At 46.1% G+C, this 27,130-nt stretch overlaps 1 protein-coding gene across 2 annotated transcripts in view; it reads right to left on the bottom strand.

Moving 5' to 3' along the window:
• DHX57 (DExH-box helicase 57) overlaps nt 1-27,130 on the bottom strand; it is a 432,068-nt gene that overhangs the window by 339,428 nt on the left and 65,510 nt on the right. Inside the window, exons 2-3 of one of the 2 annotated variants that reach the window (XM_086927177.1) lie at nt 12,984-13,186; nt 10,642-10,922 (exon numbers count right to left, since the gene is read on the bottom strand). In XM_086927177.1, the coding sequence (XP_086783303.1) occupies nt 10,642-10,913 (272 nt within the window). In that variant the 5' untranslated portion in view covers nt 10,914-10,922; nt 12,984-13,186. The remainder of the gene's footprint in view (nt 1-10,641; nt 10,923-12,983; nt 13,187-27,130) is intronic. The other variant, XM_086927178.1, reaches the window with a different exon arrangement.

Below are 27,130 nucleotides of genomic sequence, written 5' to 3'. Positions count from 1 at the left end.
GAGGAGGGTGCACCGAATTATGAGTGGAGTGACTGGGGTGGTGTCTAATGCAGAGGCTCGAAGGTGCCTCCTCAACATCTGGGAACCATCTGATCATAACACGGCGCAGACTCGGTGGGTGACCCTGGGTAACATGGTGGCCAAGCGGGACATCGCTCAAAAGTGGGGCGCTGCCACAGCTCCCCTTGTGATACAATGGAAAGCCAACATGGATTGGTGTATGTTCCGGGAAAAGACGGTCTATGTTGCCAGGGGAAGGCCTCAGAAATGGAGTAAGGTGTGGGGAGCCTGGAATGCTTACAGGGGCGATGTGTGCCTGCCGCCAGAACCTGCTTCTCTAGATGAACATAGGTCACCATAGCCTACGACACCAACTGAGATATGTTGAACTGATTGATCCTGTCTTTCCTCCTCCCTTCTGCCATCCTGTTTTACTCTCCTGAATTCGTGATTCTCTGCTTGCTCTCCACTGCCCGCTACCAATACCCTGACAGCTTTCTCAATTCCATTACCACTCTTTGGCGCCTTTTGGCGTTTCTTCCTTTGGTTTCAGTTCTCTTCTATATAAAATATAAAAACAACCTTCAATGCTCTGTTGTGAATGCTCTTGCACTATTGCTCTCCTGATTCACCATGCTGCCTTGCCTCCGGGATGTTAGGCTGAATAGCTGTGTGCTCTTTCATAATAAAGGTTTTAAAAATTAAAAAAAATAGACACAGCAAGTAAGAACATCAACACAAAAAAGGAATTCATCAGAACAGAATTGGATAACCCCAAAAACAGACCTCGTAAATTATTCGAAATCATAAAACAACAATCCAACAAGTTGACAAAATCTGTCCAAGAGGTCACTAAAACACAACTAAGTTGTGATGAATTTTCTACCTTCTTCATTAACAAAGCCAATAAGCTGGAAGAAGAACTTAAGACCGCCGCAGATAACATTGAAGACAACACGCCACCAACACTATCTGACCGGAACCATGCAAACAAAACGACTAAAAACAAAGCACACTGGAACACCTTCAAATTATTAGATCATAAGGAGCTGGCTATCACACTTGCGACCAGGAAACCCAATAACCATTATAACGACCCAATACCATCGAAATGCTTAAAAGAAATCAGCCAGTCTATGATCCCAATATGGACAGAGATCAGAAACGCATCACTATCTCAGGGATGCCTGTCTGAAAGCTTGAAGACTGGGCAAGTAGTCCCGATCATCAAAAAACCCACAGCGGACCCAACAGATCCAAATAACTATCGCCCAGTGACCAACATCCCTTTTCTTGCTAAACTCATAGAGAAATGTGTACATAATCAGTTGAGTAAACACATCGACAACTTCGCATTGCTAGATGACTGCCAATCTGGATTCAGAGCAAATCATAGCACTGAAATGGCAATCCTACACATTGTCGATGATGCCCTTCAAGCTCTAGATCGCAACCAGTTCTGTCTACTCATCCTCCTAGACTTGTCAGCTGCATTTGACACGGTTAACCACGAAAAATTACTGATCAGACTTCACGACAGGATGGGAATCTCTGGCACAGTACTGAAATGGTTCGAATCATTTTTAATGGACAGAACTCAGAGATTCTTAGTAAATCAAGCACTATCTCCATCTTGCCCCAACACAATCGGAGTACCGCAAGGATCCACCTTATCTCCGTCACTGTTTAACTTATACATCGAACCTCTCACAGAAATTCTGCGGAATTCGAAAATATCCTACCACATGTACGCTGATGACACGCAACTTTACATCAAAATTGCTAGGCTGGAAGATATAACCACAATGAACGACGCCCTCAAAATATCGCTAAAATGGTTAACTAACAATTATCTCAAGCTCAACGCCGACAAAACAGAATTCTTACTCATTGCACCACAAAAAAAACATTCCTTAGTGAGAGAATGGTGTAAATTGATTACTGCATTAAATTGCATCCCAACTCTAGTAGACTCTGCGAAATCTCTCAGAATCACATTGGATGAGAACCTTGATATGAAAACACATATTAAAGCCATGGCAAAAAATGCCCGCTTCCATTTGAACTATCTAAGGAAGATGAAATCCTTTTTAACGGAGACAGACTTGAAACTAGCTGTGCAATCACTGGTTGTCTCTAGGATAGAATATGGATGTACTACACTTGCTGGCCTTCCAAAACTCTCAACAGCTCCACTAAAAGCTTGCCTCAATTCAGCAGCAAGGCTTATTACAGGTTCTAGAAAATTTGATCATATCTCGCCTCACCTGAAGGCCTTAAACTGGCTACCGTATGAAGCTAGAGTACAGATGAAAATGGCATGTATCACTCATAAAGCGATTCATCACAACACACCTAAATATCTAGCCCACAAAATAGAAATATCAGGAAGAAACAGACTTGTCAGGAGTGCCAATTATCTACTCCTGAAACCTCCTATCTTTAAAAAGAAAAAAACTTATGAGAGAACTTTCTCAGGCGTAGCTCCCAGGATATGGAACGCCCTTCCAGCAAATATCAGAAAAATAACAAACACGATAACATACAAGAAGGAAATCAAGAACCATCTTATGAGCAAGTTCCTCCCTTAACAAGACAAAATCTACCGAAGACGTGCCGCTGATTATTACATTATACCCTATATGGAAGCAGGATATGACTGAGCGATCCGCAAAGAAATACCACCTCAGCTCATTGTAACAAATCTCAATTAAGTCCATCTAGTTATCGTTTTCCACTTACAGACTTGGACGATCCTATTGTATTAAATATATTGTGTTTGTAACCCAGACCATATGATGTTAAGCGCTCTGATACCCACGGGTCATGTTCGCGCTATAGAAAGCTGTAAATAAATAATTAAATAAATAAATAAACTTGCTCTTGAAGCCACACAAATCATATCATTGTGATCAACGAGACCTGTCATCAGTGAACATCACAGCGTTCCCACTACCTGGTGGAATAGCATGGGATACAATTGATTAAGACATTTTTGGCCCTGTTGAGCTGCTAAAGATTCCTCATCAATTTAAGTTTTGGTTGAGTGATTTTGTCTCACCTAGCACATTTCCTGATGATTGGGACTTTGAGACTGTTAATAACATGATGGCAGATTTAGAAATCTCAGCAATATTTACAAAACATGAATACTTAGAAGGTTCATCAAATTATGAATAAATGTATTGTTTTAATCATTTTGGCCATCATTACTTGCATAAATCTGCAAACCCTATAAATGTTTTAACTTATAATCAATGGGAACATTGTCCAACTCCTCCAAAAGGTACTTCTAAAACGTTTCTTAGAAAATTTCCATATTTAACAGGTTTTAATGTTACAAACCTTTACAAACCAAACACGGAAGGGCTACTTCCACTAGTTCTGAAAATCCACAACGATTTCTTGGAAAATTCAGCTTCAGCAGCCGGGGACTTCCCCTTGCTTGAATATTGATTTTTCCAAGAACTCATGGAGTTTTCAAAGAACTGAGACTCTTTGATGGCGTTATTATGTCCAACTGTACGTCAAAGTCGGCACCTTCAAGGTATAAATATGCCCACACTCGCCCAAGCAAACACACAGTGGTTTGGAGCCGTTCGACTATCTACTTGCCCGACGCGCCCTGCTACAGCAAGTGCCGAAGGAAGCCAACCCTCCAGCAGACGCACTGAGAGAGACGCTGTCTTTTCTCCTGCCAAGAAATCCAGCTCCAGTGTTTCCAAGCTACCCTTGCGGGTTGTTGGGAAATCGAGTCCCGAGACCGACCGTCTCGATTCTAAACTAAGGTACGGAGCGGATTAGACCCGTAGACAAATCTTGAGCAGATTTGTGGCAAAAGAATACTACATTTATGCTACACCTCACTTACTTCCTCCCTTGTACTAAGCTTAGGTTAGGTACACCGGGGTAGGCGTATTTTAGAAGCACCAGTTGAGTACTTTTAGCCTCTGTTATTTATGTATGTATTTCTATATGGTTTAGGAACCATACAATGCTCTTACAGTATTATTTTATTCTACTATTTATACTGTACGCATTATATTTTACAAACAGTGTTACGATTGTAGCAGTTCATTTCTTATGCTTGAGAAAGAAGACTGTTCAATAAAACCTTTTATTGAAAACGCCTTCTTTCTACTTTCTCTGCAGCTCTAGTGAAACGGAGCATGCATGATTGACTGAGTGAAATATCTATCTATTGTTTCCACAACTTTGAAGATACGTTTTATCTTGGGGAAACAAAGTTGTCATGTTTATGCGGTTGTCAGACTAATCCCTTCTTGTGAATTTGAGAACGTTTCTAGTGACCTCTGAGCTAGCTGGCACACACAATTAAGTCTAGTATATTCGATAGAGACCTACTCGACCTCAGTCCTACGTCTAATCTATAGGATATATTATTCCAATGCGCAGAGCCTATTGGGAATATTGGAACTACACTACACTAAATCTAGTGCGCATTTAATGGAGGCGTTAGATATAAGCTTACCCTCTTGTATGAGGTCATCTGCTTGTGCCTTATATTGATCAGGTAGATGTTGAAGTAGCTTCTCTAGCTGATCATAGTGAGCCCTATCATATCTTGCAAGGAGGGCCTGTGTTAGCAATGCACCATGCATTACTAGCTTGGGCAGCTATTCTTTACCCTGAAGCATCTATGATTTTGGATTCTTTATCAGGAGGTGGAGCTTCTCCTGATGTTTGTGAATTTGTGAATTTCTTTTCCTAGCGTTTGAAACTACTAGGGAGTCAAAGGGTAGCTGTCCCTTAATGTAAGCAAGATCCAAAGGAGCTGCTCTGTACTTTTTTTCTATCCTTGGGTTTAGGATTCTAGACCGTACAGGATCTTTAAACACTTCTGGGGCATGTTTAATAACTCTTTTAATCATTGGCAGTATTTGCACAGATTTTTGGGAATGTTCAAAAGTGTCTAGTAAAAAGTCCTCTTCTGCCTCATCTGAATGCATGGTGACATTGTGATAGATGGCAGCCCTATTAATCAAGTGTCCAAACCCAATATTGGTCATCTGGAGGAGAAGGTTTAGATGGATATATATGTGGGTCAGGAATATCTGTTATATCCTGTGGGTTTGGATAATCCCATTCTGGTGAACCTGTTTGGTAGGGAAAAGGGTCATCTGGGTCTTTCCCTCCCCCCCATGGTATACGGATCATCATCAGCATCCTGAGGAGGTCTATGTTGTGGAAAATAAGGAGGAGAATTTTGAGGTGAAATGTTTAAAGGGACAGCAGGAGAGGGAGATACAGGAGCAGAAGGGTGCATAGGAGAAGTGGCTGAGTCCTTCTTCTTGACAGGCACTGGAGGTGTAGGTCCTGTATCAGACTTCCTCTTCCTGTGTGTTGTGGTGGAAATATGTCCTGTTTCTGGGTCTACGTATATCTTCTTTTGCAAAGGATCAGGTCTAAAAAGCTTTTCTTCAGATATTGCTTTCGGCGCAGATTTTTTAGGCTCGGGCCTGATTTCTTCTTTTCTTTAGCCTTAGGAGTTGTTGTATAGTTCTTTGGCATAGGTTTCGGCACCAAAGGTATAGTTTTCGGCGTCAAGGCCTGGTTCGAGGGCTTGGAGGCATCGGTAGCAGGCTTTGTAGGTTTCGGCACCGATGATTTTGGACTGTAAGCTATTTTGGTCGACTTGGAAGCGTCGGAAACTGGCTTCATTGGTTTCGGTGCCGTATTGTCTTTAGGAGTCAATGGTTTCTGGGTGTTTTTCGGAACCGGGAAGTCTTTCGGTTTCTGTGCCGAAGGAGCTGGTCGTATCGGCACGTACGGTTTGCTCGGTATGAAGCTACCAGAAGGCTTTAATATTGTCTTCGGAGCCGAGCTCGATGGCGGGGCTTTCGAAGCAATGTCTCGTCTCGACTGGGCCCCCAAGGCGGAGTTTTGACCTTAGCCTTTGGTTTAGGTGTTGGGGCTGGGGTAGGGGCAATCGTACTCACGCTTTGACCTGATGGTATGAAGTCATCGGAGTCGTCTGCCTCATTTACGATATGGAGATCATCAGAATCTTCCTCAGGGACACATGGACCTTCATCGAAGATATCGACCGGTTCCGGAGCTGATCGCTGCATGTCGCATCGACGGGCCCTCCGATCTCGATTTGGTCTTCTTGGATCGAAAGGACGCACAAGCTGTGCAGCTCGACTCGTCGTATTCCGGTGATAAACACAGGTTACACACCTCGTTATGGTCGCTGTGTAGAAATTTTGCTCCACACTTGAGGCATCTTTTGAATGGTGTCCTTTCCATGAGGTGTAGGCCTCACCACGTGGTAGGCCCAACGGCCCACGTCGGCGACCAGAATCGAAGTGATGAGGTCGAGTCTATGTATATTGAAGTTAAAGTTTGTTTTTGGAAAGTTTTGCGTGTCGAAGTCTTTGAAAAGTAGATTTTCGAACCGGAGCGGAAAAGTTGCATCTGAACACAGTGGCGGAAAAAAACAATCTAAGGATGGAGCCGATGCCCATGCGCACTGTCATCCAAAGGAGGAGTCACCTATCTCGTGACTACAAAGACTTCTTCCAAAACGACAACAACATGCAATCTTCCGAGCCCAACACCAGGTGGCGATCTAATGCTAAGTGTACAATCTGCAGCTCATATGCCTCGAACACATACTATCCATACCCAATCCTAAGCCACTAGGTTGGCTGAGGCCCAGTCTGTCCAGAGCATTTTGACAACTCAGGACAGGAGTGGTATTAATGGAAGGGCATACAGGAGTCCCAAGTTCCACTCCACACGGAACGGGTCTCTGTCTTGGAAACTCCAAAACACAGAAGTGCTGGCATTGAGTGTTCTCAATGGAGGCAAACAGATCAAGCCAAAGGCCTCCCCATTTGCAGAAGAGAGCCAACTACAGAAGTAACTGTCATTCGTGATTCACTATGTGTCAACGGCTGAGCTAGTCTGCACTGGCATTAAATGAGCCTGCCACGTGGTTCCCACCAGAAAAATTAGTCGGTGGTGCAGCCATTTCTAGAGTCGCAAGGCCACCTAGCACAGGAAATATGGTGACCCAACCCCATCCGGTTTGTTGCAGAATAACACGACCGTGATGTGGTCCATAAGAAACCTATATCACTCTCCCCACGCCCCCCTTAATGGATGGAAGGTAGGCTTTCAACATCAAGCAGATGGCACTCAGCTCTCAGCTCTAGAAGGCTGATGTACTCCGCCAGAAACTAGAGGCCTCTGATCTCCATCTCTCCTAAATGGCCACCCCAACCCAGAAGCAATACCTCGGGCACAACTGTCAGTTCTGGGTGGGGAAGGGAGAGGAGCCGGCCACTGACCCAACTGTGGTCCACCAACCACCAGAGAAGATCTTGAACTGTCTCCTCAGAAATCGGAAAGTGGTTGGTGCAGTCTCCTTGTTGGTTGGGCCCACTGGGATTTCAGATCCCAGTGCTGAGCCTGGTGTGCTTGAACAACAGGATGCAGGAGGTCATCAGTCCCAGCAGCCTCAGAGTTGAACTCACTGAAATCTGCAGCCTCAGAGTTGACCTCATAGAAATCTAAGACCGAGGCTGAGAGATCGGGATCAAAGCTTGAATGTCCTGGACTCTCCCAGGGAAAAGGCACAAAACTGTACTGTGTCCAGAATGACTGTGATGAAGGGGAGCATCTGAGGAGTCAGGTGTGACTTTGGCACGTTGATAGTGAACGCCCAAGTTGACAGGAGATTAATCGTAGTTTGGAGGTGGTTGAAGACTGCCTGCAGTGAGACAGTCATCAATGTAGAGGAAGACTGGCACCTCTGACCTTCAAAGGTGTGTTGCTACCACCGCCATCACTTTTGTGAACACCAAACAGGAATAGGCGACCCAAGGGGAGCACAGCGAACTGAACATGCTCCTGTCACACCTCGAACCGCAGATGGGCCAACAGGAAGGAGATATGCAAACAGGTGTGCTACTGGTTCAAGGCCACCATACAGGCTCCAGGGTAGAGGGCAGAAAAGACCTGGGCTTGGGTGAGCTTTTTGAATTTCTCCTTTCAGAGAAAAGCGTTCAGAGGGTGCAGGTCTAAAATAGGATGAAGACCTCCATCCTTCTTGGGCACCAGAAAGTTTAGGGAATAACCACCTACTTCTGGCACTGGCACAGTCTTGACTGACCCTTTGGCACAAAGGGCTTGCAGTTCCTGCGCAAATTGAAGAAACAGAATTAACACCATCCCTGAACAAGTGAGTTCCAGCAAAAGTAATGACCATCAGAGAGGACTGGACATCACCGAAGAACTCAATGGATCGCATGGAGGCAAATGGCAATGCTGGTGCCTAAGGCCTACCATTGGAAACGGTGGTGTCCAAGCGACAACAAATCATGAACTTAGCTGCATCACCATCAACTTGAATTTCCCAAGATATCTTGGGTGTGCCCTATTGTCTTAGGGCACAGCAGGCAGGACTTGTGCCACCGAAACCCAAAGTGCATTTGAGTAGCTTCCCAACATGCAGCTGCTGTCAACAAATCAGACAGCCAAGCTGGTAGAAAAACATGTTTGCAGAAGATTTCCACTCGCTTAGATTCTCAATCGGGAGATGGTGGTGAATTTGATGGGATTAGAGAGGCTGGTAGAAGCCTGCACAACTAGGTTTTTAGGTGAGAAGCACTTCAAAAGAAAAGCTGTGTCGCTAGGAGCGGTGTAATGGCGCCTGATAATTTGACGATTGACTGTGGGCCAGAACAAGGTGTCACCCACGCTTCCAATAAGGTATCCAACACTGCCTCGTTAAATGGAAGAAGGGTCTCAGAAAATGTCTGCCCCGGTTTGAGGATCTCTGTTAAGACAATCGTTTTAATCTCCACAGTGGGTAGCTGGAGGTCAAGTACTTCATCACTCTACGCTTCACTGTAATTCTTTGTACCAACTGTCATCCTGTTAGGGCTGAGCGAACTCATCATTCGGGTCACAGTCATTATCAGACTCAGTTCCAAAAACCAAATGGAAAGAGTGTTGTCAACCATGTGGTCATTCAAGTGGGGGAAGCAGCTAATCAAGTGGATAGAGGCGCAATGTCGATTGAGGTCAGACCAGCATCAACTCTGCATCATAGAGAAAACAATCGGGTCTGCCTACTCAGGCAGCAAAGTTGGAGTCGACTGGCCCAGGTGAGGAATGTAAAACTAGAAGCCTCTATCAGAAAATGCCACACTCCAACAGAAGATAGTAAAAGGGACATTAGATATCTTATCTGAGGCAGAATGGAGAACTTAAGGAATCCATGTCTAACCATCCTATTCATACCTACAAAGATGTGAATCAGGGCCCGAGGGGTCAAAGAGGAGTCACATGCCTCCTATCTTTTGCATTAATAACATAGTGGCAGAACTTATAACTTCCTCTGGCAAAGCAAAAGAAGAGTATGTCTAAAGGAGGTTCTGAAAACAAGACCTGACAATTGGTTTGTAAATTACATAGAAGTGCTATAGTTAGCTAGTCTGAGGCAGCCAAATACATCTGTCCTCTGAAAATGTAGCTCTTAAACATGACTCCTTAAAAGCACGCAAACCCATGATGTACTAAAAATCATTAATGTACAATTTTTGTTATCACCTTATTTACAATTTTATCATTATAATAACACAGCAACATCATGAGTGAAATGCAGTAACACTTTGATACCAGATACATGCCATTTAAATGCAGCAATCAGGCTTATAGCATTATACATTCCTACTACAATGAAAGAGGGTAATTGGCTATCATGTGCGCCAGTCCTAATTTTAATCCATATGTTTTTTCCCCATATGAATTCTCCTTGTTGCCCATGTTACTTCACCCTATGCCTCCCTAATGTGTTCCCCTCCTCCTCCGATGAACCATCTGTGCAATCACTTAATTGTGTATGCAGAGACTCCACGGTCTGGAGAGCGATCATTTCCACCCAAATTTCCAAACCACCCTCTTCATTCTCACCCCTATGTACTTCTTGCAAGCGAGGTTCTGCCACAGCATTAGGCAATTAGGGGTGAGCCAGGGTATAGCTATGCGCCCTTTTACCAAAAGAAGTGCCAATGTACTTGGTCGGTGCTGCACTGTAAGAAAACGGGAGTGACGTTTGCTGCTTAAACCAATTAAGTGGCAGCAAAGAAGACCGACACTGCGCTATACAAATAGTAAGCGGCAGATGGGAGCTACCTCATTTACTCAATACTACAGGTCTTGCCGACAGCTCATGCACTGTCTAGGCTCGACCTAAGAAAGCATCTGCCGTGGAGGCTCTTTGTTTAGGACATTGTAACTATGTTCAAATACTTAATATTTTGGAAATTAAATAAAACAGTACAAAAAAGTCTCAGCATATGATTAATGACTAACACAGATAATGTTAACTTTCAACCACATTACTAAAACGCATATTGGTTCACGTTAGTATCTGAAAAATGCAATCAGATATCGAATAAAACTAATGTAATATGGATTAACAGCACCACATGCTATATGGTTAAATGAAAGTCTTGCTTTTAATTAAAAACCGTTTAGGTGCTCAATGTAAATATCCAATTAATAATTTAGGATTTTAATATGTACAACACAAATCTCCACAGAGATTGAACTATAAATCTTTATATTTGATCAATAACTGCAACTTAAAGAATTTTGTGTAATAACCTGTTTGGAGCCACTGGCTTCTGGGAAAAACAAATATCGTCCCCATCATCCCAGGCTTGGTTGCCAGCTTTTCTACTTCCACCTCCAGGACCAGGAGGTCCAGCTCCTCCTCCTCCTGGCCTTGAAAATCTCCCTCCTCCACCACCACCTCCTCGGCCACCTCCTCTTCCTCCTCCTCCTCTACCACCTCTTCCTCCTCCTCCTCCTCCTCCTCCTCCTCTTCTTCCGCCACCTTTGTTTGGCTTTCCCTTCCTTCTTCCGGGTTCGTTCATGGTCAGTTGCTGCAACAAAAGAAATTATTACTGTACATCTAGATTTAGTATGCAGCAAGGCAGTTGGTTTACTAAAGAGAACTATTTCTCAGTAAAGTTACCAGAGCAGTAGACCAAGACAGCTGATTGGTTTTAAAGAAAAACTAGCACTAAATTACACTGTATTGCACAACTCATCCTTGAAACATAAAGAAAGCAGCAAAAGAATAGCAACAATCTAACCATGCCCTCTTTATAACTCACTCCTAACTAACCCCTCTTCCACAGTAACCATTGACTGCATTGACATCTCAAGCTCCGCTATCATTGACCTCTCCGCCTCTGGCCAGCCTCTCACCCATGTGTTCCTCATCACCATTTCCCAAGGACCTCCCCATGTGACCCCAAATATAACTTCATGCAGGAAGGGCAAACTATCACCCATTTCACTTTTCCCTTACTTAGCACGAATAGTCACCCCAAGTCATTTGACTGCTTCATCACCACCCTACAGTAAGCAAGTTACTCCCCCTATGAACTTAGCAGCTTCACTCCTTAATCACCTACATCCACTACCACCAGAAACCATATGGACCTGAAGAGGAGTTCAGAGACCTAAGATTTATGGATTGGATCAGAGAAATCTCCGAATGGGGACAGTGGAAGAAATCTTAATGAAACAGGTCCACAGGGATGAAAAACTAGAGGATGACTTAGAAGTGTGGGCAGCCATGGTAGCGGACTTCAGAGTCTTCTACTGAAGCGTCCCCTAAGGGAACCTGATAGGTGTGAACAGGAAAGGCGATTGGGATGTAATACGTTATTGCCACTGTCTAAATAGTCTGTCAGGATGTACAATTTACTGTCTGGGAAGGTGTGCACACGAGCGGGGTTGGGTGGGGGGCTGTTTAGTACGTTTACTGGGTCTTATTGATGGTGCATTCATATTGCTTGTAAAATGGCTTGGGAGCTTAACACCATTATCGCTTGTATCCTTTGAAATCACAATTAAGATCATTTTAAAAAAACAAGCATATGCACCTGAAAAACATAACACATGCCCACATCTGCACATGGCTCAAAAACGTCATCCTAATCCTAGACAACCTCTTAAAAAACAATTGGAGAGGCTCGACCCACTGGTTACACAGATCTTGCTGTATTCCTGTGCACCCAACCTCCAAAAACCGTCAATGTCCTTTCAATACCTCTTCTCCTAGCCCCAGTCAGTACTCCACTATTGATAATGGCATTCTCTTATCCTTATCAACCAAGATTACACTCATATACACCACTCTTGGGACCAGCTTGTTATTCTACCCCACCCTCCCAACACTTACACATCCAACCTCTACAAAATCCTTTTCTCCATCCCAACCCCCAATTCTCATTGTTCAATTGGGTAAACCTACCTTCATCCATTTTAGTTCTAAAATCATAAACTCCTTGCTATGTCCACTAAATCACTCACTCACCTTCCCCACCTCTTTAACCTCGTTCCTCTCCGATACATAACAAAATACAATGGCATGCATGAAAGCAAACCTATTTTGTATCTCACAGACAAAAAGTCATAAGTCTTTCCTTGCTTTTGCAGCACATAATCGTGCTCTTCTAAGCTGGATTTCATAGACCGAAACTACTACTGAAAATTCCCCTTCATACTCAACACCATCTAACCCCACTCTTTCCTCTTTCCACCCATCAGCTGTCTAGTTTGATCCACTTACATATTCAGTCACCGATACTCTCAAACACGCATTCTAGCCACACACTTAGCCAACCAGCTACAATCAACCATCTAACCACTTTCAAATCCCAAAGTACTCAAACCCTGTCCAATCTCCAACCCCATTCTCACTATTTGTAAAATCATAAGGAATGCATGAGTTGCTATTTGACTATCCAAACTGAAAATCCAAGAGCCTTTGATAAGCAATACATTGCAGATTTTGGAAAATATGAGAATTTTTCTTGTCCCCCACCCTCCGCTGAGAACACTCAGCGTTACAACCTGCTTGTCTGGTGACTGAAATATTTCTTTACTAATGCCCTTGAGTATCTGTATGCAGTATCAATATTTTGCATTACCTTATCTCACTCTCTGCTACAAGGAGGACACATTGTCCAGTGTCACATCAGACTATTACTTGAACATGATAATGCACCAGGCTAGCTTGGAGGGAATTGCTGATATTTCACAACTGATTTGGCTTCTGAAATACAAATGGGAGTGGGCACAGGCAGTTGCATGTCGAGCTCTTCAGGATATGCGGTTCACTCCAACTCCACCTCTGCAAGATTAAGGTTACGGTACTGTTACTTTTTTGAGTGACTGAGAAACTGCCATTTCCTCCTTTTGTCAATAATAAAAACATTAATTGTCATCATCGTAGCACAATGTAGACTGATTGAACATAGTTTGTAAATTATGGAAAATAGAACACGTCACTAAAGTGTTTAAAATTATTCAATGTTACTTAATAAAGAAACATTAACATCTCTTGCTTCACATAGTATATATGTCCCTAAATTTAGAAAAATGGCAGGCGCTAATCACTTTCCCTGCTCGAGGCTACTTATACAAGGGTGCGGACATTTAACCACGTTCAATATATCCCGTGCACACCCTTTCCGATATTTCCCACAGTGCTGTTTCCCAGACCACAAAATTAATTATAGCGGATAAAAGCGAGGGTACACCACTAGCGCACAAAAAAAGAAAGAAACTGCAGGCACAGGGATTAACACGGAAATATTAGAAATCTGTTAAATGAGTCACTGGATCACCGTCCTGGGACTGGTACTCGCCTAGAGACGGGAGGCGATCTGCTGGAAGCAAACTACAGTACCCGCGATTTGTGAATGGATGGGTGGCTTGCGTGAGTGGGGCAAGGCGAAGGGGAGAACTCCGGACGGTGCGCACTGATGACCACGCCGACTGAGATTTAGATGGGGGGCTTGGGGGAGGGCAGCCGACCCCCGGGAGGTCTCCTCCCCCGGGCGGTTTGGGAGATCTGGGTGGGGGTTTTTATTCTAGCAGGTTCCATTGGGCGTTTTTTGGGCTGATTTTGGTTGTATTGTGCGTTCCGCTATAAATGGGCGGGGCTCCTCGCTCCGGGCACCATTTTGGGCTTGGTGACCTGGTGGCCGGTTGAGCTTAGAATTTTTTGTCTTGTTTCCTTGTGCTTTCTGATTCGTGGTCATGTCTGGTGAGGATTACCGAGTGTTGGAGGCTATTCGCCTACTTAGCGAGGCGGGGCGTTTGGACCTGGTCATTGGCGACCGGGGTCAGACTGAGACCCCGCGCCCCCAGCGGGAGGCCTCTGCGAGGGTGTCAGCTGTGGTGGCAGCATGTTACTCTCCGAAACGTCGGAGGCAGGATGGGGTAAGTGAACGGGGTCGTTCCAGGACTCGGCGGGCGGGTTCTAGGGCCCGGCGGGGGAGTGATGCCAGTTCTTCTGATCCGGCCGTTTCTTTGGATTCCTCGTTGTTGGAAGTGGCTGGGGAAGGTGGTTTTCCTACTGTGGAGGGGGAGGTTTCTGAGGTGGGTTTGCGGGAAAGAGCAGCCTCTGCTCCCGTTTTGCGGGACCGTCGTGCTTCCAGGCAACGTGGTTGCACGCGGCGTTCGGCTTCTGCCTCCGCGGGGGTGGGGGCTGACGTCACACAGATGGGGCGGGCGGAGGCCATTTTGGATGTGGTTTCTGTGGCGCGGCAGCCGTTACGGGGTGCTTCGGGTCAGGACATGCAGGAGGTGGTCGCTCCTTTGAGCGTTATCCGCCGCCATGTGGTTCAGGTCCCATTATCGGTTGACGGTGGTGTAGTAGGTGTGCCCATAACGCGTCCTTTGGTATCGAATCCTGGAGTTGGCGGGCCTGAGGGCCGTGGTGTGCTTGTTCGTTCTGTGGGGAGGGATATGCAGAGTCCGTTATTGTTCTCTCCCTCGGGATCTGTTGGGGGGGAAGCTGTGTCCGGGGGTTGCAGTTCTTTGGGGGAGGGGGAATGGGCCCAGATGGGTTTGGGGGAGGGTGTTGGTCGGTCTGACATTCTTATACCTGGTGGGGATTTGGGTGACGCGGGCGGGTCGGTGGGGAGTTACCGCCAGTTGGAGGTGGTGGGAGACCTTCCTATCGGGGGGGTAGTGAGTGGAGAGGATGTTGTTCGGCAACTTGAGGATGGAGAAGGGTCTTTTTATAGGCTGGCGGGGGAGTTTCAGTGTCCTGGTATGAAGGTGGTTTCGGGGCCTGGATCTCGGGGTGCTGTTGCTGTTAGGGGGGTTCAGGATTGGGATGCTCAGGGAACTGCTTCGAGGATTATTCAGGCTGTGTTGGATGGTAGCTCGGATGAGGAGGTTTGTCCGCCGTCTCCTCGGCTTTGCGATGCTTTAAAAAGAAAAAGTGCTGTTAGTTCTGGAAGTTTTGTGGTGTCTGGCAGGGGTGGCGGTTTTGCTGTTGGCGGTTTGTCTTCTGCACATAGAGTTGGTTTTTGTGAGGGACCCGGCACACCAGTCCGGCCTTTTTCTTTGCAGGAAGAAGCTCGACCTACGGCAGCAGACTTGGCAGGGCGGCAGGCAGCCCGGGTACGCCGAGGAGAAGTGCGGGTGGAGCCTAGCGCGGCACGTCCCATACCTTCGAGGGATCCCGCCGCGACCATCACACGCAGGTTTACTACGACCTCGATGGTCCCAACGAGGGATGTCAACATGGGCGGTGCCTCCGGGTCCGGCACGACCTTCCCGTCCTCAGCGGTGGATTCCAGCGTTGTACATGGGAGCGGGTTACGTACGACCTCTCTCGTGCCCCGTGGTGGTTATACTACTGGTTTATCTTTTTCTGGAAGTCAACAGGTTGTCAGTAGTTCTGGTGGGGGGATGTATAGACGAGTTCAGTCGTCCTCCCCGCCTAGGTCCAGAGTAAGGGCTGGTAAGGCCCATGGTCGTTCGAACACGGTGGAGTCAAGGCAGACTTCAGTGGTTGTCCCTGCCCCCCCTCAGTTGGAGGAATCGCTCATTTTAGATTATGATGAAGATAGCCCTGAAGAGGGCGAAGTTCGTGAGTTGGTGTCTGGGGGGGGGCATGTTAATGTTTCTCGTGATATGTTACAGGACCAAGTGGTTCGGAGTCGTGTGGAATCGTCAAGGCCACGAGTGCTCGGCCCCTCGGTGAGGGCTCCTCGGAGGGCGGACGACGGTGCACAGACGGCGTGGAGGACGGAAGCCAGTCAACCGCCTCTTTTACGTCCAGGTGAGAATGTGGTTCAGGCCGTGCGGCCCAATATGGTGTCTATTGGTGTTGGTGTAGATTTAATGTCTACTGAAAAGGATGGCAAGTTACATAAAGGACGTGTTGTACGAGATCAAGGTGTAGGTACAAACAGGGATGATATCAATACCAGTGAAAAGGTGGATAGTGGCACGTCCACGGTTGGTTTGGGCACTACGAAAAATGTACTTCACAGTAAAGAACTTAAAATCAAAAAGTTGCCGTACATGGGTGTTACGAAGCCTTTGGGGGCTCATTTGATGCTCAGTACGAAGGAAAGGATATGGAATGGTGAGTATGTGGAACTGTTGAAATTGCTCCACAGGGAGGTCCGTGCTAAAGAGGGTTCCAAGGAGGAGGAGTTTGAATTGGCAAAACGCCCTAAAGTGCCTTTGACTATAGAAAATTGGACGGCGGCCTTTTTAATTTTTGCCAGCGTCTACTGTGAAAAGTTCCCTGAGCGCTGCGTGTCCTTATTTAAGTACATGGATGTTATCCGTAAGGCTCAGCTAACTAGGAATGATTATGCTTGGGCTCAATATGATGAGGAGTTTAGGGCGCGTATGGCTTGGGATCCTGAGGCGAAATGGGGTGAGTTGGACTCTGACCTTTGGCAGCAAACGATGGGGTCGTCTGCCTCTGGTAAAACCATTTTTACAGCCAGCGGTCTTCCTATAGTATATCGTCCCTTTCAGTCCCGTCCCACCCGGGGAGGGGTGGGGGCCATCTCTACTACCCAGTCGCCTACCGGCACGTGTTGGGATTTTAATACCGGGACCTGTACTAGACAGTTCTGTAAATTCCGTCACGAATGTTCACAATGTGGGAGGAAGAGTCATCCGTTATCCCGTTGCTGGGGTCCTAGGACTCCAGGGCCCCAGGGTTCTCAACAAAGTTCAGGAACTTTCGTGCCACCACAGCAACCCTCAGCTCCCAGGGGAGGGAAGTCTTCGTCCGGTGCTGGGCCCAAAGGCTCGTACGCCGGTTAATGTTACTCGATTGGCCGCTGCTTTACGGGACTACGAGCCTGCCGAGCTGCGGTCGGTCTTGTTGTTGGGTTTTCAGGTGGGGTTTCGTTTGGGGTATGAAGGACCACGTTTAAGACGTTGGTCCAAGAATTTGAAGTCAGGGAGCGAACACCCTGACATTGTACAGTCGAAATTGGACAAGGAAGTAAGTGAGGGTCGAATGGCGGGCCCGTTTGATGATTGGCCTCTGGTGAACCTAATTGTATCCCCTATTGGTGTAGTCCCCAAGAAGGAGCCTGGTCAGTTCCGGCTCATTCAACACCTATCGTGGCCTGAAGGTGGGTCGGTGAATGATTTCATTGACGCTGAAGCTGCATCAGTATCTTATTCATCGGTGGATGTAGCCATGCAGCTGGTTGTCTCTGCGGGCCCTGATGCTCTGATGGCAAAATGCGACATCAAATCCGCATTTCGGCTCCTTCCAGTCCATCCTGAAGACTGGTGTCTTCTGGGCATCCATTTCCTTGGAAAATGGTACGTGGACAAGGCGTTGCCAATGGGCTGTTCCATGTCTTGTGCGTTGTTCGAAACTTTCAGCACATTTCTTCAATGGTGGTTTACTACACAGAGTGGCCATGACCTTGTCACTCACTATTTGGACGACTTCTTTTTTGTGGGTGCTGCCGATTCATTGGTTTGCCAAGCGGCTCTCACATCGTTTCAATCATTGATGAGTTACTTGGGTGTGCCATTGGCCCCGGAGAAGACCATGGGTCCTTGCGCGACCATGTCTTTTTTGGGGATCGAGCTTGACTCTCATTTGATGCAGGCTCGTCTTCCATTGGACAAGAAACAGAAAATGCTTGAGCTGGTTGGAACTATGTTGGGGAAAGAGAAAGTGTTTGTGAGAGAGATACAGGTTTTGCTGGGACATCTGAATTTTGCCTGCAGAGTGGTTCGGGCGGGTAGGACTTTCTGTAGGCGTTTGGGCAGAGCTTTGTCTGGTCATTCCCTTCCACATCATAGGGTGAGACTGTCTGCGGGGGTGAAAGAGGACTTACGTATGTGGGTCTTCTTCTTACATTCCTTCAATGGTGTGCCTTTGAGTTGGGAGGTGGATTGGTGTTGGGAGGTACAGATCTTCTCTGATGCCGCTGGTAGTGAGGGTTTTGGTCTCTACTGGCAAGGAAAGTGGTGTGCTCAACAGTGGCCCCTGCAGTGGAAGAATGGTGGTAGAAGTATTGCTTTTCTGGAACTTTTTCCTGTGGTTGTTGCGGTCACACTGTGGGGGGCGGAGTTGGCCCACAAAAAGGTTCTCTTTCGGATCGATAATATGGCCGTGGTTCAGGTGATTAACAAACAGTCGGCCAGAGATCCCCAGATTTTGAAGCTTCTGAGAGTGTTTGTGTTGGGTTGTCTGAAACATGATATTTGTTTTCGGGCCCTGCACGTTCCTGGCGTGGACAATGACATTGCGGATGCTTTGTCTCGTTCACAGTGGGAGAGATTCCGTGGGCTTGCTTTGGAGGCAGACGAGGAGCCGACTCTCATGCCAGACCACCTGTGGACGGTAGGCAACACCGGGTCCTTCACCTGGTTTTAGGTTCCCTGGCTCCTTCCACGAGGACAGCGTATGAGTTAGCCTGGAAGGAATTTTTGGAGTCTGGTGCTTGTTGGCGGGAACTAGATTGGCAACGGTCGGAGGATGTGGTACAGTTCATTTTGGGTTTGATGGATAAAGAAGTTGTCTAGAATTACTATTTCCGGTAAACTGGCTGGTGTTTCTTTCATGGGTAAGCTTTTGTGGGGTTACTCTCCGTCGGCTGGGGAGTTGGGTAGGAGAATGTTGGAGGGGTGGTCTAGAGAGAGTAGTGCTATTCGCACTTTGCGATCCCCTTTGTCGTGGCAAAGGCTGTTTCAAGTTATTTCTGTTCTCCCGGTTGTGTGTACTGACCGAATGGAAGCGTGTTTGTTTGCCACGTTGATGGTGTGGATGTTTTTTGGAGCCTTTCGTGTGTCTGAATTGCTTGGCAACAGGTCCTCCCCTGGCCTTCTGTGGGGGGATGTTCAAATATCGGAGCGGGGGGTCCACATCTGGCTCTCACACTCCAAAACCCTCTCCCTCGACCCCCCCCCCACTTTCCCCCCCCCCTGTTTTAGGTCGGTGTGGGGGGCAGAAAGGTGGGGCTCTCTCCGTATCAATCTTTCACCCCACGGCTTTCTGGATGGCGGTTTTGATATGTGATGGTCATTTTGGGCCAAGTTTGGACCCGTTAGTTGTAATCGGATCTTGTTTGGGGATTTTTCAGACTGATTGAGGTGGGGTTCGGAGAATATGGGTCGGGGGATATGATCAGTTGGTTTATAGTCGGAGATGTGATATTTTATATTTGTTAGGTGATGTTATAATGTTATAATGTTATTGGGGTTTGTATGGTTTTGTGTTGGGTATGTACGGGTGGGGGTGGGTGTGATGGAGGGTGTGGGGTGGGGGCGGGGTTTGGGGTTTGAAATAAAAACGAACAAAAACTTGGGTTGTGATTTAGATTGTGAGGCGGTTGCCGAGTTGTGTGTATTTGTAAATGTGCACCTGTTCCAATAAAGCGGCCTTTTTCACACTTCATTGGTTTTTGGGTCTGCTCACTCTCCCCCCACCCCTCACTCCCAAGGGGGGCTTGGGGAGGGCAGCCGACCCCCGGGAGGTCTCCTCCCCCGGGCGGTTTGGGAGATCTGGGTGGGGGTTTTTATTCTAGCAGGTTCCATTGGGCGTTTTTTGGGCTGATTTTGGTTGTATTGTGCGTTCCGCTATAAATGGGCGGGGCTCCTCGCTCCGGGCACCATTTTGGGCTTGGTGACCTGGTGGCCGGTTGAGCTTAGAATTTTTTGTCCCTCCCTCCCCTCCCTCTTCTTAGGGGATCTTTTCTATTATTTATTTAATTGTTTGGCTGCTGTTTGAAACATGTGTTCATGGGGTTTTACGTTGTTCTTTTGTCGCTTGGGACAGGTGCGTGGCGGTTTTGATATGTGATGGTCATTTTGGGCCAAGTTTGGACCCGTTAGTTGTAATCGGATCTTGTTTGGGGATTTTTCAGACTGATTGAGGTGGGGTTCGGAGAATATGGGTCGGGGGATATGATCAGTTGGTTTATAGTCGGAGATGTGATATTTTATATTTGTTAGGTGATGTTATAATGTTATTGGGGTTTGTATGGTTTTGTGTTGGGTATGTACGGGTGGGGGTGGGTGTGATGGAGGGTGTGGGGTGGGGGCGGGGTTTGGGGTTTGAAATAAAAACGAACAAAAACTTGGGTTGTGATTTAGATTGTGAGGCGGTTGCCGAGTTGTGTGTATTTGTAAATGTGCACCTGTTCCAATAAAGCGGCCTTTTTCACACTTCATTGGTTTTTGGGTCTGCTCACTCTCCCCCCACCCCTCTCTCCCAAATGTGGGTGGGTGGCTCGGACGCGGACGGGAATGGCCGCTCCACTGTGAGATCCGTCGTAGTGCAGGAGGCTTTTTCTTCGTATCCCAGCAAGACCTTGTCGTTAAGCATGAGATACGGGGCGTCGTTTAATGAAGTAACGTGCACAAGTTGAAGATTACCAACTAATAAAAAAAGTTGTGAAAAAAAAATTAGGTAACTGCAAATGTTTTCTACCATCAACAGGTGCCTTGTGGTGAGCGGGAAACCGCATTTTCCAATATTTTGAATTGTGGCATTTCCCTCAGAGATTGTGACCGCCATCTTGTTTTTGCCGTGAGGATGTTTTCACTTCAGATATAAATACCATTGGGCTTTTTAAGCCATGAAAGCCTCCATTTTTTTTATTTCCTGCTTGTACTTAGTGCTCAAAGATAATATTTTACATTGAAGTTACTTATTTTATATCTTCTCACTGGTCCCGAGGTAGCTTATATTATTTTTGGAGCTTTTCTGGTGTTTCTTTTAATATTGCTTCACTTATCCTTCCTTGAGACTGTATTGTCTTGGCATAAAGTGTATGCTGATAAACAACAAACTTAGGGGTCTGATATTAGAAATCCAATTGTGATTCTATAATCTTGTCAACATGTCAATTGTACATGAGAACAAACAAAGTAGATCTAGCAGACCATATCACCAAAATGTGAAGCACCAGTAAACGTAAGTCACCCCTAGTTGAGGATTCCCATCAAAAGTCTTGTATGAATCAATATTCTCATTTGGTAATCCTTATCGGGTATTGTGTCTCTTGATCATTGAGACCACTAGCATACCCTGATAGCCAGTTCGAGGTAGCGACCCACAATCACAAGGTACTACCACATGGTGTTGATACGATGGGAATGTGCAGTGCAAAAAACAATATAGGTGGTGGTTAAAAAAGGATAGGGAACTTAACAAAGACCAGTTTTAATAAACGTTAGCCCCTTCCTCTTTAAAAACAAGAACAGTGTAATATAGTCATCGCAGTCCACACAAATAGCTGCGAAGAGACCAACATGTTTCAGCCCCAACGGGTGATTCCCCAGGCTTTCTTCAGGGTCTCTGTTCTATATGTATGCTACTGCTACTTAGTGAATAAAGTGTGAAAAAACTATACAAAAAAACACACAAGTGCAAAACCAGTAAAGGATATAATATTCCTTCATCTGTGTAAACTCCTCTCTTCGGCACCTGGTGACTTAGAAATGTCTGTTGGGGACAAACGTACAAGTGAATCACAATCAACTAACATGGTCTGATAAAAGAGATGCACCGTTTCTCAAATGTATACAGCTTCATTACTCACCCAGAGTGCCCGGGGAGTGGACCTCACCTCTTCCTGGACCTGGCTCAGGATATGTGAGACCCCGTTATACAAGGATAGAAACCGACTTCATAAATACAGAGAACAGAGGGATCAAGCATTGATCTGCTCTGGCCATGTACAAAATATGAAGTCAAAAGGTCTTCTATACATGGAGTTAACTAACAACTACCAACTGATTCCTACTTTACCCTCCTATCCATTCCATTCTTAGCTATGAACTAGGTCTCTACTCACATTATTGTAACTTAGTCAAAAGTTAAACGACAGTTGGCAGTCTGGAAAACAGCCTAGATGTAAATCAATTGGGTTAGGAATAGTGGAGCTGAATTCCTACCTGTCCGTCGTTGTCTCCGGCTGTGACTGAGTCAGGGGGAGGCACCGAGTATCCTTCGTTCCTCCCATTTAGCTGGTCTGGTCTGGAAAACCTCAACCTATCGGGACCTCCGAAGGAGGGGCTGTGCCAAAGGGTTGGGATGGCTACCCTAGTCAGTCGCGTTGTCTCTCATCAAACGCTGATATACGGGATTAATTAATGACAGGGGGAGGCAAGTATATGTCACTGTCTGCACTCGGTTCGTTCGTGATGCAGGACGGGACTTTAGCGCGTGATCCCGCTGTCGTAATTTGACAATGGCCGAGTTAGCGCTTAGCTGTGCTACACGTTTTCCCTCTTAACTTGACCATACTCAAAACGCCAATTTGTGTATTGCGGCGGCCATTTTAGAGAATGAGCGGCCTCGTGGTCAGCATGCCCTTTAGTCCGTTGTCCGTACCACTGACCACTCGATTTTGCCCAGCAACAGGCTATTTTTAGCAACGGTCAAGCCTGTACATGCGCAGTTCCAACTGACCAGTCACCCCTCAGGAATGTGCCGCCAAACTGACCAGTGGGACTGTAACCCCTCCCATGAGTTGGCTGTGTTCCAAAAATGACCATATATGTACATAAACTCTGTAAACTTTGTACCGCCTATCTTTTTATTACCTGTAAATTGTATAAAAGACCGGATCACACCAACGTTCGGTGTGATACTTCTTGCATTGCCGAAGGGTGCTGTAGGAATGTACCACCACCCCATGGGGTCTTAATAAACTTGTTCTTTGTACTTTTCAGTTTCCGTGCCAACAGTTCTTTCAGAGTAAGTGGGTTATCTACGGAGCATGTAGGCCTTGGGAACCCGATACTACAAATTGGCGACCACGAAGGGACTCATCGGCGACTCGGATGCCCGAAGGAGAGGTCGTGACGAAGGTTTGGAAACTCGCCATGGACGCGTACGCTGCCACCGAGTGACCCGAGTCTTGGCACCCACGGTGTTTCTTCCCTTCCTTCCGATCTGACCTTCCAGGTGGCGCCGGTCTCCGACTGAGTTCTTGATCGTCTGCGTTGCTGGATAAGTGCCGTTTGGCTGATTCGATTAAAGACCTTGGCAGTTGGAATCTGGACCTTTGAGATTTGGGTAAGATTTGTGATCGGTAAGGTAGTCTGCGGACGCTTACTGAAGTTCTATGATTTGTGATCGGTAAGGTAGTCTTCGGACGCTTGCCGAAGTTCTATGATTTGTGTCTATGATTTGAGTTAGCTAACATTTGTGATTTTGTGACTTTTGTGATCTTTGAATTATATGTGTAGTGCACTTCACATAGGCAGGCATGTAGAGATGTTTCTCTAATTTTGTTTTTTTTCTTTGAGCGGCACATTTGTGTGAAGTACTGTAAGTGCCAGTTTATACGGTATCACGCTTTCGTGATACTTTTCGAACATGCCTGTTTTAAGCACACTCCGAGGGATGTGCTGTCTTGGAAATGGTACCTCAATTAGGTTAGCGGAATCACAGCCGGCTCCTCCAGAAGGAACTCCAAACCGTGAAATGTACATCAAATTCGGCCTTCCCCCTATAATGTACAGTAAATTATGGCATAAATATACAAAAACAGATCCTGAATTGCAATGGCCACTACATGGGTCGTTCGATTTGCGAAAGGTTCAGTTTGTGGAGCAGTGTTTGTTTCAACGTAGGTTTAGACAGAACATGTTTGATTGTGTACGAATGTGGGAGAAAGCGCTGCGTGAACGAATGAAATGTGAGGTTGCCTTGGCGGACAAAGAGCAGCGCAAGGCTGCTCGAGATAAGGCTTTACAGCTTGAGGAAAAGGAAGCTCAGGAAAAGAGAGAGAGGGAGGAACGGGAACGAAATTTGCAAACGACGGGTCAATTTCCTATTCGGCGACCACTTTATCCTGTCCTTACTAATGAAATTGATGATTTTTCATTACTAGATCGATCACCGCCTCCGTACGTTTCGCCTACGGCTCCGGCTGCAGAATCTGACGACGAAGGACAGGATAAGTCAGGAAAAGGGGATAAATCCAGTGTCAGGTTATCTGCGGAGAAAGCCGCGGACTTGCGTAGTTGGGCCCGTAAAGTGAATACAAATTTTGTTACTCTGACTGAGGTTGTTGCCGAGAGGGGTAAATGGACAGAGCGAGAATTGATGTATTTTTTGGCTACTTTGGCTGATGAAGTTGTTACTACATTTCGTAAATTTTCGGACACGTTAGAACCTAAGGCTGTGTCGGTTCATCGTGAGAATTTGGATAAAGGTTTATTTGTTCTTGCAGATGTCGATACATTTTACAAGCAACTGATCCAGCTACGGGATGAGACGTCCAGATTGCGGGACGAACGGAAAAAGAATAAAGAATCCGGGTCGGAGTCCGCCGAGTCGTCTAAGGAGTGTTCTCTCCGGGGTTCAGATAAGAATTCTAACGTGCATGTTATGCCTATGCGTGAAGCCGCACCTCTGTATGTTCCCCCTAAGGGGGATGGTACAGATGAGGATAAAACGTCTAAGGATGCGAAGGGGTATTTCATATATAATTGGGTGTATACGCCTTGGAATAGAGCAGATGTTATGGCGCTTAAAAATTCTTTGCCTGATCTTCGGAAAAATCCAGCAGCATTTTATGAAGGGGTGGAAGGGGCTATTTCGTCCTGTGTCATGACTCTCGTTGATATAGATTTATTTTTTGGGTTAATTCTTCCGCCTGATATGTGGAGGTTAATTCGTAAAAATAATGATGAAACACTGCTTGGGGGAACGTGGAAGGAGATAAACCAGGCCGATTTAGACAGGGAGCCTGCATGTAAGCCATGTGATTTGATTTTAGACCTTCCAGCGGCTATTTTAACTAAACTAAAAACGCTTGTTCCTTCTAAAAAAATAGATTGGACCATGTTAGCTTCGTGCAAACAAAAGTCAGATGAAACAGTGTCAGATTTCTTTACACGCTTCGAAGAGGCATTTCATGATTACAGTGGTCAATCGTTAACAGACGATACAGGTAGGCATTTGTTTGTGGATAAGTACGTGGCTAATCTCCTACCGGAGATTGCGAAGAGATTAAAATCGAGTGAAAGTTCCTGGGCCACGGGGACCCCTGCATCCTTGTTAACTATGGCTCAGTATTATGAGTGGCAGGAATTGGAGGCTAAAGAAAGTATAGATAAGAAAGCGAAGGAGTTGAAAACGAAGGTGATGTTGGCACAGGTTCGTGGAACGCAATTTAGAGGGAATGATAGAGGCAGACGAGGAGGGGGTAATGCGTCGTACGGGCGTACGGATATAGCGGAGGATCAATGTGCCTATTGTAAGGAGTTTGGGCATTGGGCTGATGATTGTCCGGTACTTCGTGAGCAGCGTAGTCAGCGTGGTCGTGGAGGTGGACGGTCGAGAGGAAGTTACTCGGGGGCGTGAGGTAGCGGAAGTGATCGTAGCAGGTTTGAGGAGAGGGGCCGTGGCCAGGATGAGCGTAATACCTTTGACAGACGGAACCAGTATCAGATATCGGAGGGTGAGAATGTGGAGCATCAGGATTATGTGCATGCATAGGATTGCGTAGGATCGGGTACGGAATCAGTTGAAGTGCCAGTAGATCAGAGTGGTCCATATGTATCAGCGGGCATCTTGGGTTCTACTGATCAGTTTCTAGTCGACACAGGGGCTACTCGTAGCGCCTTGTCTAAAAACTTGGTTCCGAGGGCTCCCCTGTCTGGCGATATGATTACATGTATTGGGTTTGACGGCACACCCACTCCTAGCCCATTATCGAAGCCTCTTGCACTTTGTCTCGATAAATTTTTCAGTTTTGGCCAATTTTTGCTGTCGCCTTATACTCCAGATAATATTCTGGGCATTGATTTGCTCAAATATTTTCGAGCGACGATCCGTTGTGCTCCGGAGGGAGTGCGAGTTATTTTAAACGATAACTATCCGGATTCAGACAGATTTTTTTTACTATACAAGACTGTGAAGCATTAGCCTCTCTCCCTCACACGTTGTGGGCGACCTCAGATACGGATGTGGGACAGATGCTTATTCCACCCATTCGCATTACTGTAAAGGAGGGAGTACTTTTACCACGTGTACCACAATATAAGATCTCTAGGGAAGGTGAAATTGCCCTGACACACATTGTTCAAGATTTGATCATTGCAGGGGTAGTGGAGGAAGTCCCCTATAATGTTTGCAATAGCCCTATTCTCCCGATCCTTAAGAAAGATACTGATGACAAAGTCTATCGGTTTATTATTGATTTGAGAGAAATTAACAAAATTGTCATTCCCCAATACCCGGTGGTGTCTGATATCACGACATTGCTTACATTGGTCCCCCCAACGGCGACGACCTTTAGTGTCATCGACCTGAAAAATGCGTTCTTTTCTATTCCCATCCATCCTGATAGCAGATACTTATTTGGTTTTACGTTAAATAATAAATCGTATAGATTTTGTCGTGTTCCTCAAGGTTACACTGAGAGTCCGAGTATCTACAGCCAGGCTTTAAAAAGACAGCTTGATTCCTTTCAATTGCAATCTGGAGTTGCCCTTATTCAGTATGTCGACGATCTTTTGTTAGCTGCTGACACTTATGCGCAATGTGAGGAGAGTACGCTTGCTTTACTTTCCTTTCTGGCTCAGCACAATCATAAAGTTTCAAAGAAAAAGCTCCAATACTGTAGACCCAAGGTGACCTACCTCGGTCATCTTTTGTCTAAGGAGGGGCGTGCATTAACATCAGATCGAATTCAGGCGATTTTAGATACACCAGTCCCCCGCACACAGAGAGATGTACGTGCCTTCATAGGATTAACGTCCTTTTGTAGACAGTGGATCATGGGGTTTTCACACATTATCAAACCGTTGTTGGCGTTGC

This window comes from Lissotriton vulgaris, chromosome 6 (assembly GCF_964263255.1).
Source record: "Lissotriton vulgaris chromosome 6, aLisVul1.2, whole genome shotgun sequence".
Lineage (NCBI taxonomy): Eukaryota > Metazoa > Chordata > Amphibia > Caudata > Salamandridae > Lissotriton > Lissotriton vulgaris.
The sequence above is the reverse complement of the archived record's forward strand: the minus strand, read 5'-3'. Positions and strand labels throughout refer to the sequence as shown.